General features: G+C 35.5%; 1 protein-coding gene across 1 annotated transcript; it reads right to left on the bottom strand.

Annotated features, from left to right (window-relative positions):
• Positions 1 to 22176: 22176 nt before the first annotated feature.
• LOC149217584 (uncharacterized) lies at positions 22177 to 24850 on the bottom strand. The gene is made up of 2 exons (XM_089390291.1): positions 24092 to 24850; positions 22177 to 23586 (listed from the first exon to the last, which is right to left on the bottom strand). The coding sequence occupies exons 1-2, from the start codon at positions 24848 to 24850 to the stop codon at positions 22177 to 22179; spliced, it is 2169 nt and encodes a 722-aa protein (XP_089246417.1).
• Positions 24851 to 25313: the final 463 nt, after the last annotated feature.

Genomic DNA, 25313 nt, shown 5'->3' with positions numbered 1-25313 from the left:
TTCACCAAATTTCACTTTGAGCAATACATATTTTCCTTCAACGTATCATGGACTAAAATAACAAGCTCATGATACAAAGGAAAGATGATAGATAACCAAGTAGTGATAGTTGTACAAGCTCTCTTGGACTTTACCCAACTCATTTCATGAGTCACACATGGTTTCATGCGAACTAACCTACGAATGAAACAAGCAAACGAACTAACAACAAAGCAAAGAAATAACAAAAGTAAAAGTGAAATAAAAACAAGTAAGAAAACAAGCAGGCAAAGAAATAAGAAAACAAAGCATGTAAGAAAATAAGCACAGAAGTAAACAACTGAAAAAAAACACTACTCCTACTCCTACACTAACGGTGCATGGGCCGAATTACATAAAGTGATACATCCAATGCAACCACTGGTGCATTGGTAGACCCATGTGGGTGAAGGCTTGGTCCGCAATTAACCCAGTCGTGCAGACCAACATCCAAGAAAGATATAATAGTCAAGACAGCCACACACTTTGTGTTTCAAAGTTCCCATGGGACATCAGTGAGTGTATGTGCATGACGGACAGTCTGTGGACTTTTCATGGTGTTGTGTGAAACTACGTGCAACTTTGAAGCAAAATCACACTCTTGACTAAGACATGCAAGCAAACAAAAGAAAAAAAGATAACTTGCGTCATGAACGAGTGCTTGCAATGTAAGACTCCTCCAATGCATGAGCAATGGGATCGTCCAGTTCGAGTGGAGGAAGTGTGATCTGTGAGTGAGATGGATCTTCAATGCATACAAACAAGTGATGAGGAGCCTTGGGTGATTGAATAGTTTCATGATCGGAAGTGAGACTAACCCTAAGAGAGCGAGGGCCTAACATAACCATCAGCTCAGGCTGAAGTGCCTCGACAGTCTTGGGTGTCTCAACTTCATCATCAGGTAGATCATCATAAACTGGTGGCTTCAAAAGATAAAATGCAATAGATTCATGATCGTGATAAAAAATGGAATAAAATGGTTCATGACTGCCACGATCAGAAAAATCAATGAATTCTTTGGAATCCTCATGATCGGATGAATCAAACGGAGGGGTAGATGAAAAGTGAACGAACTCATCCTCTGTGTCTCCGAAAAAGACGGATGAAGGATCAAGTATATTTTCAATGAGTAACTTATCCTCTTCGTTGTCGAATGATGGACTAACATCCGTTGAGTCCTGCGAGCGATCAACAATGGGTGTATCTGTAGACGAAGACACACATGAAAAATCATGGATGGAAGGTTTACCAAAAAGGTTAGGAAAGAACATAGGGGGCTCAGATGGAAGGGAGTCACCCTTCGCTGAGTGTTCATGTTCATGCTCCCACTCTTCATGAATGAAAACACATGTTGGTTGTGCAACACCAACTCCGTCAGTGGGTTGTTCCTCATTCACAAAAAGTGGAGAGTCTAGAATGGACGAACACAAGACAACATCATCTAGAGGAAGACCTTATTGCAAAGGCGAAGGTCGAAGAAAATAATGCATATGGGAAATCGAAGGACTCACAACCAACTTTGCGTGAAAATTGAGTGGAGTAATGTTGGGAGGGTGTGAAGGATGAACATATGTGCCAACATGATCCTCAACATCACTGGGCGATGGTGGAACTGTTGAATGAGAGGGAGGTGGATAGTCCGTTGAGACAGTGCCTGCTCCCACATGGGATTGCATAGTTCCATCAACGAAGAAGGTTGAGCAAGGCTTGACATCAAGCTTTCTCTTGGGATGGGAATATTTCTTAAGACAATACTCGAACCGGTCCCAAAGATAAGTGAACTTCGTCTGGTGCCTTAGAGCTTGAAACTGCAATTCACGGAAGTGCTGCCAAAAATCAATAATGGATTCATGCGGAGCCCTCCATTGTTGTAACAGTTTCTGATCAAGATGATCTAGATCAAAATGATAGAACATGTCTTCAATAATATCACAGAAGTGCTCACATGAGTGCACGGTGTCAGTTGGTAGGCTAAGCACCCAACAAAATGGAGATTCGCGAAGTGTGTATACAAGCAACAACCTGGCCTGTTCGTCAGTAAACTCATATTCCTCATAAATCATGGAAATAAAGTTATGTAAGTGCTCAAGCTAGGCCACTTCACCTTCACCATCATATGTGTGAGTGGAAAAGAGATTGAAAATCTTCCCCGAGATGGAGACATCTTCATGATTCAAAAAACACCTCAGGGGAAGAAGAATGCAAGACTCCATGAAAGATATGCAAAGGTTCAAAACTAGATGAGAGGACACTACTTGTCATCAGGCCCTCCTTCTAGCGCCAGAAATGTTGATAGTGTTGGACCTACCAACATGTCAAGGGGATCTCCCTAGTAAGATGTCCCAATTAGACCTCAGACCATTTGGTGTAAGAGTCCTACCATTGGGTCATAAGGTAATGCCTTGATCGCCATGTCACACAAAGGCAAGTAAGATAACTTTATCAGTAGCAAGGGTGTGACTGATGTAGAGAATCAAGGAATGTGTATGAGAGATTACAACACTTTGAAGGGAGAGGGAGGTGAAGGTGAGTTCTAGGTTGAAAGGGATCAATCCCAACTCGGCTAGGAAAATACCACAAAAAGGACATGCATACCTTCCGGTGGAGCAGTCCACTCAGATGCAACAGTCACAACGTACAAGGTAACATAACATGAACAACACTCACGGATCAGTCTGAGACGAGTGTGACAGTTGATATAGCAAGATTCATGAGAAAGGTATGTTTGATGTCTGACAAAGCAGTCAACACGGATGGTGACAACATTAACAACATATGCAACACATTAACAACAAGATTCTTATAATTGCATGTGAATCAGTTGATACACAAGTACATAAGTTAAACAACACATATCATTAAAGCAACTGGAGCAGTCCAACTACAATAACAACATATGCATGAAAATGTGCTGGCTCTTATTATATAAAGAAGTGTAAGTCACGATCATACAATACATCCATGTAAACCTACTAGCCCCAATGGTGGAATGTTACAGCCATATCCGCCTGCTCCTCCAAAGAGATGTACTAGCTCCGTGCAGTGGAGAAGCCAAGGCGCATTATAATACTATCCAACTCTTCTTCAAAATAGTCTTAGTAGAAGCTTGGTTGACCAAAAGCCTATACAATGAGGTATGAGGGACTATTTATAGCAAACGGTGGGGTGACCCTTGACATTCCCCTTTGTGACCATTCAACTACCCTCATGACTCTTCACCTACTCTATGACTGTTACATCCACTCTTGACACTTGACTTACACTTGACATAACTTAACATTACAATGTAGTAAATAATATCTAAAAACAAAATAGAATACATTATACGAAACTCACCATGACAATTGTGGTGCGTTATGTTCATGCAATAAAATGCAGTGCACTCTGTAGATATACAAGGTGCATCACTATCGATGTGAGTTGAATATATCGAACGCATCTAGTGAGAAATTTATTTTTTACAAAGAACAAAGGAAAATTTAATCTAATTTACAATTCTAATCTGCTAAAAATTTAAATTAGAGAGAAACATAGACATTACCTCAATGTTTTGCCATTGAGAAGGCATTGTGGATACGTAATGGAGAAATTAGCATAGTTGGAAAAAATTGGAAAGTAAGGTAATGAGCATGGTACGGAAGGATGATGAGCAAGAAAAGCACCAACATGAGGGTGCTTGCATGGGGAAAGAGTGGCACTAGTGCTTCGAAGCTCTACAACATTGTATATGGTAAAAATGAAATTTACAGTCGGGAGGGTTCTTTTATTTAACCCTCTTCTGGTGTGTTATGTTGACAACACTAGTGCGTAATAGATCCAAGAGCACCACGTTTTTTTTAAATTAAAAAACATTTGATGATGCTTTTCTTAAGACACCCCGGGGCATTCCAATAAAGGTACTGCACTTGTGCTTCGTCAAACTATAGAATCTCTCTATTTTTAAAAGTTAAAAACCGCCTAGCGGTGCTCTTATGTAGATGCCCTAGGGAGTTTTAGTACCTTTACAGCACTCGTGCATCATTGGAAAATAGCACCACATTTTTATGAAATTTAAAAAATATAGCAGTGCTACTTAGTGATATGCTTCAAGATGTTTTACTACATGAAGGACACTAGTGCCATCAATTATTCAAGCACTGATGCTTGGTGTTATTTAGTGCGTTGTGCTTTTTTATTTTAAAAAAATAAATTTTCCACAGTGCAGCATGTTATATGCAGCACTGATTCCTATATGGATAGTAAAGCACTGATGCCTTTGTATATTATAGACATACTATCCAAAAAACATCCAGTAAAACGTATACTTGCCCACCTCCGCTACAAACTGATTTTTGGGCCATTTTTATAATGTCTTCTGCAAAAGCATCCGCTAGAAGGTTTCTTCCTTGTAGTGGGGGCAACTCAATTGTTAATCACCCTGTTATGAATTATTTTGTAAGTCGTGAAATTCAAGGTTCAAATATCTCATGGTTAAAGCCAAAATAAATAAATTAACATATGATTTGAACAAAACTCTAAAGAAAAATACTTTACCAAATAAACAAGTTCAACCATTTCCTCTAATATCCTTGTCATGGTTTAAGTGATTAAGATCCTCCACATTTTATTTCACCACCTTTCCCTTCCATGATAAAATAAATGAGAACCCTTATATATTAAACATGGTGTGACATGATATGATATTTCGAGGATATAAAGAATTGGTATTATTTTAAGTCTGTAAATAAAATAAATTAGAAATTCATCCATAGCTAAAAATCCAATAAAATATTTCGGATAGCTTCTACAACACGCATACTCTTGCATAAGCTTTATAGCAATTTTTGAATTTCAAAAAAAAATATTATTATTGTGCCATAAAAAGAGAGAAAATAAGATAAGTGTGATGTACTATAGAAATATTATTAACACGAAATTATGAGATGAGAACCACTCTTCTCCTATAAATAATTTTATCATTCTCCTATAAATAATTTAAACAGTAAAATTAGCTTAAAAAATGTTTGTATTGAACTTTATATTGAAATTTGGAATTGGACAAGATAACAAAGACCATGGGAATCAAGAAAATTAGGATATTTCCCAATTTTTGAATAAAGAGTCAAATTATAAAATGAGATATTTTGTTTTAAAGGAAAAATTGATGTAGGCTATCTCAGGCGTTTAAAAATTCAAATTTCCAACCATTAAGGGGGTCAAAAATGAAGTTTTATCTTGAATTATGTGATCTGTTAGTTGACTAAATACTTTATGTGGTGGATGAATCATCTGTTAGTTGACTAAATACTTTATGTGGTGGATGAATCAATTTTCTCCAGTAGGGTTTCTCTTTCCCTTAATGCACTCTTTCCCTTAATGCAACATTCATTGTCTTAATTATTGAAAATCCAAACCCTTCATGCTTGGATGATTCTAGAACTATTCATTTAGGCAGTTTCCTTTCTAAGGTGATAAAAACAAAATTATGAATTAGGTTAAAGGGGTTCTATCATCTTGTATATTTGAAGAACAATTTAAGTTTCTCTTTATTTTTTAGATATAAGATGCCATAATATTTCCCAAGTCATGCTACAAACCATTAAAAGTGGAAATTATCTTAGTGATATCCACAAATTTTGATATGAAAAGAATAATATGTCAATGCCAATTGGACATTTTTTTTAGTTTGTACTTCTATATATCAAATTAAATATGGATGTGTTCAAATAGATAATGTGACGCATTTTGTTAGTAATTTTGTAGTGCTTTCTAAAGGTTACCCATTAAGGTTTCTTAAATCCTTAATGGGATCATACAATGTTTCCAATTGTGTCCTTCTTATTTATTCTAGTTGGAGAGTTTGAGTAGGCTTGTATATGTTGCTAGATATTATTGTTCTATTAAGGGGGTTTTGGTAACTCGTCAAGAAAAGTTGACACACTTGTTGTTCATATATGATATTCTCCATTTTGGGGAAGGAATGGTAAGGGAGTGGAGAAATTTTAATATCATACTAAATGATTTCTCTTTACAAATTGGTATGGTTATTAGCTCAAACAAATCAATCATCCTTTGTAATGATTTACCATTTAAATTGGAAGCTCAAATCTCTCGCTCGTCCTCATTCAAAATAAATCCAATATATAATGGTTTAACATATCTCGGTTATTATTTGAAGCCTAATTATTATAGGATTCTTGATTGGATGTGGTTTTATAAAAATGTTGAACCCCAAATTAGTTGTTGTTTCCATTGAAAGTTATCTATCAAAGAAATATTAGTTTTGTTAAAATCAGTCCTTGTGAATATTCTCATTTATTGGCTCTTATTAGCACACATGCCAAACAATATTTTAGATACAATTAACACAAGATGTTCTATATTCTTATGGTCTAGAAAACAACAAAAGGAGAGTGTTCCATTGGTAAAACAAAAAACTCTATCTAAATAAATACAAGGTGGAGGTTGGGGTCTAAAAATCATCAATTTATTTGGTCAAGCATGGCAAGATAAAAGTCATTGGTGATTTCTATTTAATGAAGGATGCAGAGAAAAATTATGAAGCATAAATATTTCAAGTCACCTTTTCTAAAATAATACATAATATAAAAGCCAAAGCCTATTAAAGGGAAAAAATGTGTGTGGAAAATATTGGTTTCAGTATTTACTATTCTTAGCTGTTGGGTGGCTTGAAAGCTCGGTATGTGGAACCAAGGTTAGGAGAGGATAGGCAAGTCAGAGAAAATCAAGATTATTTTCTTTCCCAATATTCAAGAATGCATTTAAGATATCATGGATTCATGTTTCTTGTAGACTTAGAGGTTCAGGCATCCCACAGTAGCTAGAATAGCAAGCTTGGCTCCTAGTGGAGGATTTAGGTTTGAATAGAAATTTAGAAATTGAATGGAGGGCCTTTGAATGCACCCTATCCCATAATGAACTTATTCTTTGAGATGAGTAAGATTAGTAAGTTTGGATGTGGAATAGAGATTCTATAACCCTTATTGAAAAGTTGGGTTATGAATATCTTTCCCTTAAAAAAGAAGAAGATGATGCCAATTAGAGGTGGCATATATCATACAAATGGAAGGTTCCCTTATAGAATAGTCTCTTAACATAGTTAGTGATTGTGAACACTACTTTTTAATATTTATATAACTTTGAATTATTTTTATGGTTCTTATTAAGGGGTTCTATGTATTATTGAAGCTCGTATGGCCTTACACCTTTCTTCATGTCACTATTTCCTATTAAAACTGGGTGGAAGTGCTAGTACAAATACTTGGGTTAGGTTGATTACTCTTCTGGCTCTTTTTAATTTCACCAAATATAAAGGAATTCATTACCTCTAGGTTTTGAGAGAATCCAAGGTTTAGAATTATTTTCTCTTAGGAAAAGATTAATTAGACAACTTTCTTCTATCATCCTATAAACAACAAATTATGGAGGTTCAAGATTCTTTTGAATCTATCTCAATAGAGAATATTTACAACAATTTTAATCTTGAATCGTATTCCCCTTATAAGGAAGTAGTTTCTTTGGTTGAATATATATTCCTAGGTAAAGAATTTCCTCTTAGGGAGGTGCTTCCAAAGGTTCAATGCCATTATTACTTATGAGTGAATGCTAGTTACAAGTTTTGGAAATAACAACTTTTACTTTGTCTTCTATTGCTATCAAAGAAAATACAATCCTTTCCAACTGTGTCTTCCAAACAGTCTAATGTATTATTTTTAATATATGATATTGGTACCCAATGTCTAATTTGGGTATTTTTGTTAGGGATATAGTTTTTTCTAGTATTTTTAGTATAACCAATAATTTTGGTGAGAATACTTGTCCATGTATATTTTTATTTCTATGAAATCCAAAATATATTGAATTTTCCTTTCGAAAAAAGTAAAATTAAAAACAAAAACAAAAAAAACATTTCCAAGATTAATATATTCATGAATTAAAAAAGAACTAATTCAAATTAATTATTTGATAGTATACTTTAGACCAAAGTTGGCTTCAATGATGGTAAGCAACACCATAATCATCAATAATATCAATTACATAAATAAATATATATTTGTAGTGGTGTGTTAACTTTAATTTTTTTAACCTTTGTCTTTTATGGAAAATTTTAGGGGTTAATATTCGTAGGTGGGCTAATTTTCCATGTTTTTCCAAAAAATAAGTTTTCTTGAATTTCCACTTTTCAGAAAATGATTCACCCAAATTTTATGCTATACAAATATTTTACCTTAAAAATAGCCAATTTTTTTATAAAATATATATAAGATCATTAGAGATTTGAGTGTTTTTTTTTTAAGTATTGACAACCATTTAATTTTTTTCGTATTAGGGACTAGTAACATTCACCAACATTTGTAAACCCTAAGATAAATTTATATCCTTAAAATTTTCCTAAGTATTTATCTTTGTAATGTATTATACCAATTGGTTAGTGTTTTGGAACTATATTTTACATTAATATTATTTTAATATATATATATATATATATATATATATATATATATATATATATATTCTATTTTTTCATATAGAGATGATTCCAATGAATGAGAGATCTAAGTACTCAATGTGGAAGCAAGATGGTGAGAGGTTTATGCATGAAAATTCTCATGAGAATAGATGTTGGTTGAGATGAAATTTTAGTTGTTAATGTTGTAGGTTTCATTACATAAAATTCCATCACAAAAACTATTTTCTGTAGAAGCTATAGAACTTTCAATTCAATGCATAGTGCGAGATTTTTTTAGGAATCTTTATAGAGCTAGAGGTTACATTCATGATTTTGAATCTTTTACCCATGGAATAAATAGAAAATAGCAAAGATAATTTAAGGAATGAAAAATTCTAACATAATCAATGCCATGCATTTTTCCATAAGCATGAGGCTAGTGTTGTGTGTTAAGGTCTCAATCACATCTATTATAGTTAAGCTTTCAAACATTGTCTTTTAATGGAGGTTATTCTTATGGTTATTGCATTATCTAATTACAATGGAATTCAATTAAGTAATGGAGCATGTGTTTGATATATTTATCATTTTAGATTCAAGGAGAATTCAATGCGCAAAAGTTCTTAACCATGTTGTGAGTAGTTTTTGTTTTCTAGTATGAAATTTGCTTACTTTGTTGTGGTGCCAACTTGAAAATTTCTCATATTATTTCAAATATACTTAGTGCAGATGTCCATTATACCTATTTTTACAAGTGCATTGCTACTCATATATTCATTTTGGGTTTCTTTTGTAGATATTATGGTACAATTGGAAGTGAAGGGTCAATATGTTTTCGATATTGTCTTCACTCATATATATTACAAGACTGTAAGCTACCTTGATATAATATAATGCACCTAGAGTATCACCATATGAAGGCACATGGAAAACTATAGAAGAATCCCTGGCTCTCCTCACAAAATATTTTCATGATTCATGGTTGTGATAAATAAGATTTCATTTTATTTATGCTTCTTTTACCTATATGTGAAAGTGAATGATATAAGTTGGCTTGAAGAGAACTTTTCGCTATGTGTTTCCTTTTGTAAATTTCTAAGCTTATCAAAAGGCCTATGGAAGATAGTTATCAAATTAGGGGCACAGCCAAATGGATACATGTCAAAGTTAGGGAGACCTTCACTATATATCACAAAACCTAAAGTTAAGGGAGACATCTTCCATATGTGACCTGTCAATAATTCTAGATGGGAAGCCTAGGGAATTGCATTTGAATGTTGATGCTATATAAACAATATCGTTTGTGAGCATATTTATAGATGCCAACAATGTGAGGAAATGTGATTTGAGGCTCAAGAAGAAGAATAGTCTAAAGGAACCAAATACAGGAGCAAGGAGCAACTAAAAAGGAAATTTAGAGCTTGAGATTAGAAGGATGAGGTTTGATGTGCATTCTATGATCTAAGGTGCAAAGTGAGCATTTGTTTGAAAATTGTTGGAAATCCTCAAATTTAATTATAACGTTAAATCATTGAAAATTATTTGTTTTTGTGCCATCTTGATCATTTAATGTCACAATTTTTTCCAACATTCGACAGTTTTTCCATTAGAACCTTCAACACATTGAGACTTTTTATAAGGTATGCTTTATTATTTTCTCAATATATTGGCTCCTAGCCATAGCCCCTAGTTACATGGTGCTAAGTTGTAGCACCTATGGGCTAAGTGTCCTCAACATACTACCATATCGACATTTTTATTAAAAGGCACATGCTCGTGAAATCATTGATATTCCTATATATTGTTTCCTAGTCACAACAATAGCATGAGGGTGGGGCTAAATGCCCTTGCATATTATCCCCCACATATCACTATAGTAGTGGTTTATAAAAAAGTGGGTGCAGGGTTTTACAATAATGGAGAATCTAAAATTGCCTAGTCACAGCCTTGATCACAAACTTGCTATGGAATATCACCTAAGAGCTAGACACCCTCAACATATAGACATATCAGCTCATTTCACGGTTTCATATATACTAGCACAAACACATTAAAAATATTAATGTGGTTGATATACGCCGAAGGTTTCATTTATATGTAATATTGATAAATATATAATAGTAAAAACATTATTATTACAATAAAAATATTATTATTATTATTATACTTATAGTTAATAATACTTATTAATTGATAGAAATAATTATTTAATATTTAATATTTAATTTTACTTTATATTATTTAATATAATTTAAATATTAAATAATAATATTAAATTCAATAATAGTAGTAAATATTACTATTATTTAATAATTTGAATAACAATAATTATTTTCGTAAATGTGGTTGATATACCCCAAAGCGTCATTTGCATCTATCACACAAGCCATTGATAAATATATAATAGTAATATTAAAAAATTATAAAAATATTTTACTAATCATAATTAATAAATAAACCCTAAGGGACTAATATTATAAACCATAAGGTATTTAAACCTTAAGAAAAATATTATAAACACTAAAATAAACATGGTTGAATATGAACTCTCAGATTAATAAACCCAACGGATTGACATTATAAACCCAAGGGAACAATAAACCCAAGGTATATAAACCCTAAGATAAATATTATAAACCCTAAAATGAACATGGTTGACCATGGTTGATTACCATATTGAGATAATCCTTGTCATAATGTGATGTTGGATCATGGTAGACTATGTTTGACCATGATTTATTTTCATATCAAGATAATCTTTGGCACAATGCGAAGTTGGACCATGGTTGACCATGGTTGACCATGGTTGATTTTCATATTAAGACAATTTTTGTCACAATGTGACATCTAACCATGATTGACCATGGTTCTCTATGATTGACCATGGTTGACCATGATTGATATTATATACCCAAGGGAATAATAAACCCAAGGGATTAATACTAAAACCCGAAGGGATTAATACTAAAACCCCAAGGGATTATGAACCCAAGGGACTAATATTTTAAACCCAAGGTATATAAACCCTAAAATAAATATTATAAACACTAAAATAAATATGGTTGACCATGGTTGATTTTCACATTGAAATAATCCTTGTCACAATGTGATGTTGGACCATGGTTAACCATGCTTAACAATGGTTGATTTTCATATCAAGACAATCTTTGTCACAAAGCAACATTCGACCATGGTTGACCATGATTGACCATAGATGATCATGTTTGATTTTATAAAACATGTTTGACCAAGGTTGACCATTGTTGACCATGATTATTATACTAAGACAATATTTGTCATAATGTAGCGTTAGACCATGGTTGAGAGAATGATTCATTTTCATATTGAGATAAACTTTGTCACAATGCAATGTTTGACCATGGTTGACCATGAACAATAATATTAAACCCTAGGAATATGAACCCTTAGATTAATAAACCCAAGGGATTGATATTATAAACCAAAGGTAATAATAAACCCAAGGGATAAAAATTATAAAGTCTAAATAAACATGGTTGACCATGATCAATTTACATATTCAAACAATCCTTAGATAATCTGAGGTTGGACCATGGTTGAACATTCTTGACCATGATTAGTTTTCATATCGACATAATCTTTGTCACAATGCAACATTAGACCATGGTTGATTTTCATATCGAGACAATCTTTCTCACAATACGAGATATGACCCTGGATGAGGTTGGTCGACCATGATTGTTATTATAAACCCAAGGAAATAATAAACCCAAGGGATTAATACTAAAACCCCAAGGAATTATGAACCCAAGGGAATGATATTATGAACCCAATGGAATGATATAAACCCAAGGTATATAAACCATAGGATAAATATTATAAACACTAATATAAATATTGTTTACCATGGTTGATCATGTATAACTTTCATATTGAGATAATCCTTGTCACAATGCAATGTTGCACCATGGTTGACCATGGTTAACCATAATTGATATTCATGTCAAGACAAGCTTTGCCACAATGCAACGTTCAACCATGGTTGACCATGATTGACCATGTTTAATTTTATCAAACATAGTTGACCAAGGTTGACCATGAGTGACCATGGTGACCATGATTATCATATTGAGACAATATTTGTCACAATGTGATGCTCGACCATGGTTGACCATGAACCTAAGGGAATAATAAACACAAGAGATTGATAGTATAAACCCAAGGGAATAATAAACACGGGGGATAAAAATTATAAACCGAAAGTATATAAACCCTAAGATAAATATTATAAACCCTAAAATAAACATGCTTGACCATGCTTAATTTCCATATTGAGATAATCCTTGTCATAATGCGATGTTGGACCATGGTTCACCATGCTTGACCATGATTTATTTTCATCTCAACACAATCTTTGTCACAGTTGTCATTGGACCATGGTTGATGATGGTCGATTTTCATATTAAGACAATCTTTGTCACAATGTGACATTTGACCATGGTTGAGCTTGCTAAACCATTGTTGACCATGATTGATAATATATACTCAAGGTAATAATAAGCCCAATTTATTGATATTATAAACCCAAGGGAATAATAAACCCAGGCGATTAATACTAAAACCCCAAGGGATTATGAATCCAAGGGAATGATATTAAACCCAAGGGACTAATATAATAAACCTAAGGTATGTAAACCCTAAGATAAATATTATAAACATGGTTGACCATGGTTGATTTTCATATTGAGATTTGCATATGTGATGTTGGACCATTGATTTTCATATCAAGACAATGTTTGTCACAATGCGGTGTTCGACCATGGTTGACCATGATTGGCCATGGATGACCATGTTTGATTTTATCAAAAATGGTTGATCAAGTTTGACCATGAGTGACCATGGTTGACAATGGCTAACTATGATTATCATATTGAGAAAATCTTTGTCATAATGCGACGTTGGACCATGGTTGACCATGAACCTAAGGGAATAATATTAAATCCTAGGAATATGAACCCTTAGATTACTAAACCCAAGGACTTGATATTATAAACACAAGGGAATAATAAACCAAGGGTTAACAATTATAAACCCAAGGAATATAAACCCTAAGATAAATATCATAAACCCTAAAATAAATACGATTGACCATGATTGATTTCCATATTGAGAGAAGCCTTCTCACAGTGTGATGTTGAACCATGGTTCACCATATTGAGAAAATATTTTTCACAATGCAATATTTGGCCATGGTTGACCATGATTGAATTTATAAAACATAGTTGACCTTGGTTAACCATGGTTGAATTTGGTTGACCATGGTTGACAATGTTTGACCATGATTGATATTATAAACCCAAGGAAATAATAAACCCTAGGGATTAAATTTATAAACCCAAGGTATATAAACCCTTAGATAAATATTATAAACCCTAAAATAAACATGGTTGACCATGGTTGATTTCCATATTGAGACAATCCTTGTCACAATGTGATGTTGGACCATGATTAGCCATGCTTAGCCATGATTGATTTTCATATCGAGACAATATTGTCACAACGTGACATTGCGCCATGGTTGAGCATGATTGATCTACATATTGAGACAGTCTTTGTCACAATACGACATTTGACCATGGTTGACCATGGTTGACTATGATTAATCATGGTTGACCATGGTTGGCATGATTTACCATGGCTAATCATGATTGATATTATAAACCCTAAGGGACTCATTTATAAACCCAATGGATTAATACTAAAACCCCAAGGGATTATGAACCCAAGGGAATAATATTAAACCCAAGAGATTAATATTATAATTCCAAGGTATATAAACCCTACGATAAATATAATATACACTAAAATAAACATGATTGACCATTGTTGGTTTTACTTTTGAGACAATCCTTGTCACAATGTGATGTTGGACCATGGTTGATTTTCAGATCGAGGCAATATTTGTCACAATGGGACGTTGGATTATGGTTGACCATGGTTGATTTTCATATTGAGACAATTTTTGTCACAATGTGAGGTTCGACCATGGTTGACTGTGTTTTATTCTATAAAACATGGTCGACCATGGTTGTCCATGATTGAATATGATTTTCCCATTTGGACAATTTTTGTCACAATGTGACATAGGGCCATGGTTGACGATGGTTGACCATGGTTGGCTATGATTGACCATGATTGATATTATAAACCCAAGGGATTAATACTAAAACCCTAAGGGATTATGAACCAAAGGGAATAATATTAAACTCAAGGGACTAATATTATAAACCAAGGTATACAAACCCTACGATAAATATTAAAAACATTAAAAGAAACATGGTTGACCATGGTTGATTTTCATATGGAGACCATCCTTGTCACAATGCCACATTCAACCATGGTTTACCATTGCTGGCTATGATCGTGATTGACCATGATTGATATAATAAACCCAAGGTATTGATATAATAAACCCAAGGTATTGATATTATAAACCCAAGGGAATAATAAAACCAGGGAATTAATAATAAAAATCTAGGGGATTATGAACCCAACGAAATAATATTAAATCCAAGGGACTAATATTATTAACCGAAGTTATATAAAACCTAAGATAAATATTATAAACACTAAAATAAACACGGTTGACTGTGGTTGATTTTCAAATTGAGAAAATCCTTGTCACAATGTGACGTCGGACCATGGTTGATTTTCATATCGAGATAATCTTTATCACAATGCGAGGTTTAACCATGGTTGACCATGCTTGATTTTATAAAACATGGTTGACCATGATTGACCAAGATTGTCCATGGTTGACCATGATTGTCCATGATTGTCCATGATTGACCATCATCGCTTAACATGATCAAAGATATTTTAATCAAGGATGATCGTGGTTGACGAAATTTAACCATGGTCAATCATGATTGACCATAGTTGATCATGGTTGACCATGGTTGATTATGGCTAACCATAAAGACATTGACCATGGTCAACCATATTCAAACATGATTAACCATGGTTGATCATGGTTCACTGTAAGAGATATTGATTAACCATTATGACCATGGTTGATGATGGTGGAGCATGCTTGACCATGGAAGATCATCATTGATCATGGTAGACGATGGTTGACATTAATTAATCATGGTCAAATATAGTTGAACATGTTTGACCAGATTCAACTATGGTCAACCATATTCAAATTAATTAATTAATTAACTCACATATCATTTTGATTTGATAATTAATTGAAAACCTCTCAGAATTTTTATTACGAGCAATTTTTAAGATTTCGCCTCGCATAGAAGGTTAGAGATTGTTTACTTACCCAAACGAAGATTGCGGTGAATGCCTATGAGAAATGCGTAGATAATAAGCAGGACTAAGAAGGGATCTCATAAAACTGGTTGGCTCTTCAATATTATCTTCACTTTCAACAATACACACTGTAGCATATCGCAATGAGTTCTAATTTCATTTTGACTGGAGCCCTGGCCCCTTACTATACAAGAAAGCCCCAAAAACTTTCTGATCAGCCGCCAATTAAGATGAAAATGAGGAGTAAATCTTAGTCAGAGAAAGAATTGGAGCACAAACAGACAACCACCGAATACTGCAAAAGGCCCTCGCTCGGCTGCTTCTTCAACTCCTCTCCGCATCACGAACCAACTACGAAAACTCTCTCAATATTCTCACAAAAACGCTCTTCATATGACCATGGAAAATTCTGATTGAGTGTCTATCAGTGTTCATTGTCATATCCTCCGTCGTTCAGTTAATAACATAATCAGCGATGTGATTGATTGGCGTCCTTTGGAAATCACGCACGGTGGCTCTTCCACAGAGGTCTTCCAATTCAAACGCACGGCGGCTCTTCCACTTCAGTTTCCCGCGGACCGTAACGCACAAAAAGAGAAGGGAGAAGGCCCCTTTCAGACAAAGTGTATTTGGAAGAATATCAAATCCCCACCATTCGTTAAGAAGTCAACACCATTTCATCTACATTGAGCTGAAATAAAAGAGCCTTCGACTAATTACAAAATTAAATATTTAACATTGATTAAATCTGTTATATCTCTTCATGATTAAAATATTAAATAAAAGTATTATTGTAGAAGCACGTAAACAGTGATTATACTATAAAATATTATATAAAATTATTTGTATAGACAACGAATCAATTAAGATAGGTTCACGTCAAAGATGACGACAAACAAAAGCATCCATGGACAAGTGTCCAAACGGATATTTTAACCATAAAAATAGCTAAAGCCAGCTTGTAGATGCATATATAGAAACAAAAATAAATCATGTGATATATATATAATCTATACATCAATTAATATAGATGCGCCTAGAGCAACTCAAGCATCTTAAGAAACATGATTTTAACCATAAGAACATACGGTTAAAAAAAGATCACTGGATTTCAATTTGATTGGTATGTATAGAAGTATATGTTACAGTGATGTATATGCCCGTAAAAAGGACAGTATGTGTGTGAAGAAGTCATGTCGACTCACTCACGAGGGAATGTAAGGAATCTAATTCTCTGACTAATTGTTAGAATCCCAATTTGGTGGGGAAATAGCAGGGGGGCCTGCGGACATGGATACAATGCATCCATGAGTATTGGAGATAGAGATAACTGCGTAAGGGATGCAATACATGCCGCATCTTTTGCCTGGTACGTGCATTGATCTGATCATGGAGAGAGAGTACTGAGACTGTTCAGGAGTGCCACCCTGCTAGAGACAAGAAATCTGAAGAGCTCATTCATTCTCTGGTCGATGTGTGTGAGAGCGTTGTCCAACTCTGTGATGGACATGCTGACTTCAAGGATGGAGTCATTGAGGTCATCTCGCATGTTGGCCATCTTGTTCATCATGTATCTGTCCAGTAAATTGTTGAGGTTTCCAACTGTAATATCTGCCCTGTTCAACTCTTGCAAGAGGAAATTGAATGATGACGCACTCTTTCTCTGCATCTCCATAGCTTCCTTCAATTTCTGTTGCATCATGTTGGTCACACTGTTGATGTCCATGAGAGAAGGAAGACTGCTACGACTGATTCTTTTCTTCCTTTTAAGGAAGCCGGCACCGGGCATAAATGAGTGGCATGGTGTGTTGAAGGAAAGGGAAGCCACAAGTGCTGTGCAGACAAATATGGTAATGGCCTTCGCTTCCTCGATGGCTTCTTCGACGCCCGATCTATCCGTTGATGTTGCCGTTGCTGTTGCTGGGCGAAGGCTATCGGCCATTCGCTTCAAAGTAGACATGCATTTGGCTAACCTGGACGCCATGTCCTTGTCCTTCCTCAATTCATCCACGCATTTGTCAAGGGAGTCTTTTGCCTTCGCCACTTGATTATTCATCTGGGCATGGGCGTGAAGTAAGCCATGGAGGGCGATCTGTACTGACATGTTGTGCTTCTTTATTTCTGACATGCACTCTCTCAACACATTGCACACATCAAGCAGATTGACCAGGTCCTCCATATGTCGGCTCAACCATTTTCCATCTGCATCACTGTCTATCTGCATGTGCGGGTACAATTCCTTCAAACTGGAAAAGATAAAAAGCACGATATCCAGCGCTTGTCCAAGCCAAGCTGTGGAAATTTTGCATGACTCTGGTTGCTGCTGTTGCTGTTGTATGAGTATCTCCAACTTAGCTTGAAGTTGGCACTGAAAATCAGCCAGGATCGGGTGCACTCTGGAAGTTGGCATGCTCCTTGACCTCTTATGCTTGCCATGACTACGAACAGCAGAAGGCATGAATGAGTGCAGAGCCGCTCCAAGAGAAATGAAGGAAGAACTCATGATTGCGATCAATGCTCGATCGCTTAATTTCCTCCGTCTTAGGATCAAGATCTGATTATTTCTCTCTATAGAACTGCGCTTGTAGTTTCTTGCCTCTGGGAGCATCGAAGGGGCATATTAATACAAGTCAGTTTACACATCTGTCCGGATCAGCGAGCACGAGAATAGGTAGCAACACATGGTGGACAGAAAGAATAGTGGAGAGAATCTGTGATATCAGTAATGTAATTTAAGCCAGCCGTGTGTGTTCCTTGCATATGGAGCGTGTGTCTCCATGCCCGGCAACATGCGTAGACAGACATTTTATATATGATGTGAAGGCCTCATCACTCTATGCTTCCAACGACATAAAGAATCAAGTAAGATTCAAGTCAGACATTTTATATATGATGTGAAGGCCTCATCACTCTAGGCTTCCAACGACATAAAGAATCAAGTCAGATTCAATCATCACTACATGTCTCTTGTTTCACGTTGTTTCATTTAAGATATTCCCACTTTTTAATTTCTTGGCAATGTGCATCACCCAATCCGACTTATTGTCGAGAAGACCAAAGGAAAGGAAAGGAAGCAATTGGTTGGTCGCTCGGCACGGAAACAGAAAGATGCAGAAATAATAATTGGAAGACCAAAGGAAAGGAAAGGAAGCAATTGGTTGGTCGCTTGGCACGGAAACAGAAAGATGCAGAAATAATAATTGGAAATCAAAGGAGGAGGAGTTGTTCAAAGCGCGATTTTTTTGGAGTTTTGCGAGGAAGAGTTGTTTACTAAGGTGATTTTTTTGAGTTTTTGATGTCGAAATTTAGTGGAAAAAATAAAGGTAAAATTTTGATTTGTGTTATTTAAAATAGTGTTTTGATTGTATATATGGATTCAGCATGAGGAGTTGTTCAAAGCGCGATTTTTTTGGAGTTTTGCGAGGAAGAGTTGTTTACTAAGGTGATTTTTTTGAGTTTTTGATGTCGAAATTTAGTGGAAAAAATAAAGGTAAAATTTTGATTTGTGTTATTTAAAATAGTGTTTTGATTGTATATATGGATTCAGCATCATGAAAAATTCCTAGGGCACTTCTATTATGCATAATTTACCCATCAATCTTGTGATTTCAATGAATTACTGTGGGATTTTAGAAAAATTAAACCCGAAAAATCCACTGGAAATCCACACGAAAAGCTTCCAAAAAATCGTACTAAAGACAACTCAAAATTTGAAGAAGAAATAATAATATTCCACTCAGCATCTCTGGTTAACAGTGTTGGTGTGTTAGGATTACACCACACATTTCCTTATGTGAGATCCATAGTTTCGATGGGTTGGTAGGATTACCCCACACGTTTTCTTATGTGAGATCCATAATATCCATGGGTTTTTTAAGTGAGATCCATAGTATCCATGGTGACCAATTTAGAAACAGAGACTTAGTTGTCTTTAGTGTTATTTTTTGGAAGTTTTTCAAGTGGGTTTAATTTTTTTAAAATCAGTAGAAATTTATTGAAATCACAAGTTTGATTGGGTAAACACCTACACAATCTAAGTGCCTTAAAGGTTTTTGAGGGTGCTGAATCCATATATACAATGAAAAAACCACTTTACATAACACAAATCAAAATTTCATTTCACAAATTTCCCCACATTCTTCACAAAATTAGCTAAAAACAACTCCTTAAAAACAAATGAAGAAACCATTGAAGATTATAAAAGTTTAAAGAGTGGATGAATATTTAATGAGGATTGTAAGAGTATATATTATTCGAGGGTCTTGGTTTTGAAACGCGTTTATAAGTCTTTCATTTTCTATTTTAGAATAAGTTCAAACAACTTGGTGTCATGGTTTCGTTTAATATTTATTAGTGTGAGAAAGGTATGAATAAGTTTTTTTTGAAGTAGAATTCTCGAAAATACTTAAAAGATGTTAACTACGCGGATAAGCATTTTTTAATGGAATTTGGTATCCTAATATTTTTTAATTATATATTTTAATGGTATAATTAAAAATGAAAAATACTGGTATATTATTGTTATTCTAATAAAAGGAAAAAATATTACGTATCTAAATTTTTCAACTGGATTTAAATTAATTTTTTACCAAAATATAATCAACAATTCATTATATATAAATATGAATGAAAACTAAATTCACTTCATTGGAATCTATATTTTTGTGAAAAGTGCATAACTTATTTTGAAAAGTGACTTCACTCTTGAAACCTGCATCATGAGACATCTCCTCCGGCCACATGTCCTCATTCCCATGTAACAATAAAATTCACTAGATAACATAACATTTGTCACTGTAACAATTTCTATTATAAATTTGTAATATTAGATTTTAGGTTTTATAATATAATGTTTTTAACTTTATAATATAATATATACGTTTCTAGGTTTTAATGCTTATAACATTTTCAGGTTTAATATAAGATAATGTAATGTAACGTTGTTTATTTTAATTTTATTACATAAATTTAAATTATTTTATAATATAATTGGGTAGGTTTTATAATAATAATTGGCTTTATGTTTAAATATTACTATTTAGTAATAGGTTTAATATTACGTTTAGTTATTTTAATATTAAAATTAGATTTAATAATATTAGGTTTATAATATTAGTTTTAGGTTTAATAGTAATAATATTTGGTTTAGGCTGAGTAATTATAATATAATTTTTAGGTATTAATATTAGGTTTCATAATTATAATATAATTTTTAGGTTTTAATATCAAGTTTTAGGTTTAAATATTAAGTTTTAGTATTAGTATTAGGTTTAATAACTAGATTTAATATTAGTTTTATTGTTATTTTTAAGTTTATAGTATTAAGTGTAGGTTTAATAATAATATAATAATGTTACATTGACTTTATAATAATATTAGGTGTTGGAAATAATATTGAGAGAGGGTGAATCAGTATTATTAATTCATTAACTTTTTTTTTCATAATCATATTTATATACACTATTTCAATGAAGGGAACTTGCGTATGCATGCAACTATTCTTAAGGTAACCAATGTATACCCAGTGAACTTATGATTCAGTTAATTCATCATATGTTGATCTTTTTTTTTTTTAACAGTAACGAATATCTTTTATTAGAAAAATCTGGTTTGACCAAGGTCTAAACGCCCAGTTTTACATAGCATTCCTTTCTATTTTCCCGCCTTAGGAGGTTCTGCAAGCTTGTAGACTGACACCTCTCCTCTGCGCATTTTCCGGCTTAGGGACAAGGATTTTCGTGGCTTTGTCTGAAACCGCAAGCCTGAGAATCGACACCTCTCAGGACTCTGCGCATTTTCCGGCATAGGAACAAGGATTGCCGAGGATTTATCTGAAACCACTGAAGATCTTGGCACGTATTGGTTTGCTGTCCACTGTAGACTTATAGTTTTCTTTATCAGATCATTGCTATCCTTTGTGGAACCCTCCAAACGAGCCCAATGGCGTCGGCAGAGCCCTGTCCAGCAATATTCGTTTGTATAGTCCTCCAACCGTTCCTTTTCTGAGTGCAGTAACGTGACAAAGTCCAACTGATTGTTTAGGTGAGATGCATATGCCGCCTTCAGATTCGTTGGAGGAAAACTTGGCATTTGCAAAAAGGGGCTCCTCTGTTCCGAAATAATTTGCAGGCCTCCATCTTTTTCCAGCTGCAACTTCCCTGTGAGAATATATTTGCTAAGGAGTAAGTTCCCCAAATTTTACCTGTACACCTCTTGCTGAGCCCTGTATCAGATGATGTGCCGAAGATATCAATCTTGTTCCTCTCATGCTTGTTCAGTGTGGTATGATCCTTGCTTTCTGCTTCTTATTCTGATCTGGCCTTTAGCTAAGATATGCTATGTGGCTTAGCGCTGTTTCCATTGTAGTTTAGAGTTCCCGGTTCTAATAGGCAACCTTTGTTTGCCTATTAGGTGAAGTCTTGCAAGATTAGCTTCAGCCTATTCAGAGACTTATTGAGGATTGCATTGCTGAACTGGTCATCTGAATTGATCTTCCTAATGAGGATTTCGGAGTCTCCGAATGATTGCCAGTCTTTGATGCCTTTATCCCGCACTATTTGACAGGCTTTTGTGAGGGCGAGAAGCTCTGCCTGATTGTTTGTGGAAATGCCAAGCCTCCAGCAGAAATGGACCTTTCTGAGATTGTCTGCAAAGTATATGACTCCACCAGCTCCCGCAGCCCCCGGATTTCCTTTGGAGGCTCCATCAAAGAAGATTGAAGTTGTGTTTTGCTTCTTCCACCAATTCTGGAAAGCTGCTTCAGATTCTCTGATTTTCCATGAAGGAGAGGGGAGGGGAGGGGGAAGGGAGAGGGCTTTGCAAGAGGGATGAGGGCTGAGGAGGTTCAACCAAGCCTTTTCAGAAGGGAGAAGGGAGGAGTCAGAGAAATGGGAGTTCTGGAGGACTGATTCTATGAGGAGGGCTTTAGCAATTGAGGCAGATTTAGCAGGAGAGCGAGAGGAATTATTGAAAATTAAATCATTCCGGGCCAGCCAAATTTCCCAGCTTACAAATTTAGGAATTGAAAGCGATATGTGAATCCACAAGGATTTATTTGGAATGGGATGAGGATAGTGATGAATCCATTCAGAAAAGAGAACAGCAATGGAGCTGTGATGGGGCGGGGAGACGGGCAGACCAAGAAGGGTTAATTTCCATACTTCTTTGGCAAAAACACAGTCAATGAATAGGTGGGAGGCTGTTTCTCCTGAGTTCCTGCATAGTGCACATCTATGAGGCCCAACAAAGTTTCGTTTTGCCAAGTTGTCCCCTGTGAGCTGTTTATTCTGAATGAGGGTCCAAAAGAAGAAATTGACTTTGGGAAGTCCCTTGGCACTCCATACCTGTTTCGAGAACGATGGCGTTCTCATTCTGTCTTTTTTGATCTGCAAGGTAGAGTAACCCAAGGATGGCGTATAAAACCCAGTTTCACCCCACCCCCATCTGTCAGCGATATTGCGGTGTATCGGCGCTGCATTTAAGAGCAGTGATTTGAGAATTTCAGTTTGGTGTTGAAACTGCGCTGGCACTGGAGGGATCGCCCATTCGATCCAATTTCCTTTGCTGTCCCACTCAGAGATATCATTCAACTTTCTTATTCCTGCATCGTGAAGACAGTTTCTAATGTCCCGTATTTCTGCATGGGAGTTAAGAGGAGGGTTGTTCATGATGCGGTCTTTCCAAAGAAGGGTCTTCTCCCCATTGCCCGGGATGTGGTATAGATGTTTACTGAAAGTGCTTATGCTTTTCCTGCAGAGATTCCAGGTGAGAGTGCCTGCTGAAGTATTATTTGCTGACAAGTTCCTGAGGGAGATCCCCTGCGCATATTTTGAGATGAACATTTCACTGACCTGATGTGTAGGATCTGAGTATATTTTCCATAGAAGCTTGCATCCAAGCAGCAGATTAGAGAGAGCAGGATCTCTGATCTGGAGCCCACCATCGAGAGTTGGTCGCTTGACTAGTTCCCAGTTTTCCAGATGAATTTTATTATGGTTGCCTCTGCCTCCTTTCCAGAGAAAGTCTCGTAGAAGACAGGAGATCTTATCCGTAATGTGTTTCGGGGCCAGAAGAAAGGAGGCTTGATAAATGGGAAGAGCAGATAAGACGGATTTAAGAAGGATAATTTTTCCCTCCCTTGGTTAGCCAATAACCTCCCCAGGAAGTGATCTTGTCTTTAATTTTTCTTATGATGCCATGCCACAAAGATTTGTTATTGACTCCGGTTGTAAGGGGTAAGCTGAGATATTTGATGATGTCCCATTGTGCGAAGCACTCAAATCCAAGGATCCGGGCTATATTATTGAGATTATGTTGGCTCACATTCCATCCGAAGATCGAGCTCTTTCTGTTATTTATAACGGCTCCTGAAGCTCTACAGTAACATTTTAAAACAACATTAAAATTGGCTGCGATTCTAGTAGAGGCTCCTCCTAGAAGAATGGAGTCATCTGCAAATAAAGCATGATTTATTGGGTTTAGATCATTTGCGATTCGGATTCCTGGGAGTTCTCCTGTGTTCATTTCCGTAGCCAGCTTCCTGCTAAGAGTATCTGCCATGAGAATGTACAAGAAAGGTGAGAGTGGACAGCCTTGCCTTAATCTGCGCTGAGCTTGAAAGAAGGATGTTGGGCGTCCATTAACCATGGGGGCGATCCAGGGGCATGAGATGCAAGCTTTGATAAGATTGATGAACTGAGGAGGAAAGCCAAAGGATTGGAGGACTTTGAGAAGAAAGGAATGGTTGACTCTATCGAATGCGTTAGCCATATCAAGCTTGATCAGCATCCCCTTCTCTTTCCTCTGTTTGCTGGAATGGATGGCTCCCTGCACTTGGATGATATTGTCCAAGATATGTCTGCCTTTGACAAACCCCCCTTGGGCATTGGATATTAGCTTGTCGAGAAGGGGTTTAATTCTGTTTGCCAGAATCTTGGACAGTATTTTATAGGAGGCATTGCATAGGGAGATGGGCCTAAACCTGCTGAATGTTTCCGGGTTGGCCTCTTTTGGTATCAGAGCGAGAAAGGTGGAGTTGGTGCCTCCCCCAATCTTGGCTTTCCCAAAGAAACCTTGTATCATTTTCAGCAAGTCTATTTTGATGATGTCCTAGCAGACTTTGAAGAAATGTATTGTGAAACCGTCTGGCCCAGGGGCCTTATCTCGTTCCATTGCCCAAATAACCTTGATGATTTCTTCTTCAGAAACTGGTTTCAGTAAATCCTGATTGTCTTCATGGGTGATGAGGTGGGGAATATGAGAGAAAAGATCCTCAATGTCTTCTTTGCTTCCTTCATGCCTTGTGCCATATAGATTTTTGAAATGGTTTTCAGCTGAAATTTTTATTTGGTCAAATTTATTATAGATCTGCCCTTCATCATTTTTAATCTCAGTGATATGATTCCAAGATAGGCGGGCTTTGTATTGTCGGTGGAAAAAGGCAGTATTTCAGTCTCCTGCCTTTAGCCAGAGGCTGCGAGATTTAAGTCTCCAGTGCTCTTCTTCCCTTCTGCAGGATTGGTGGATGTTTCTTTGGAAGGCTGCT

The sequence above is a fragment of the Pinus tabuliformis genome, chromosome 1_1 (genome assembly GCF_031772625.1).
Source record: "Pinus tabuliformis cultivar Carrire ecotype Pingquan chromosome 1_1, CPIR1, whole genome shotgun sequence".
NCBI classification, from domain to species: Eukaryota; Viridiplantae; Streptophyta; class Pinopsida; order Pinales; family Pinaceae; genus Pinus; species Pinus tabuliformis.
The sequence above is the reverse complement of the archived record's forward strand: the minus strand, read 5'-3'. Positions and strand labels throughout refer to the sequence as shown.

What these genes read in the sequence shown, in the direction of transcription:
- LOC149217584 (XM_089390291.1), bottom strand. Translation starts at nt 24,850, where the DNA reads ATGATACAAGGTTTCTTTGGGAAAGCCAAGATTGGGGGAGGCACCAAC. An exon ending in GCTCGATCTTCGGATGGAAT is followed by an intron (nt 23,587 to 24,091) that starts GTGAGCCAACAT and finishes AAATATGCGCAG; the next exon opens with GGGATCTCCCTCAGGAACTT.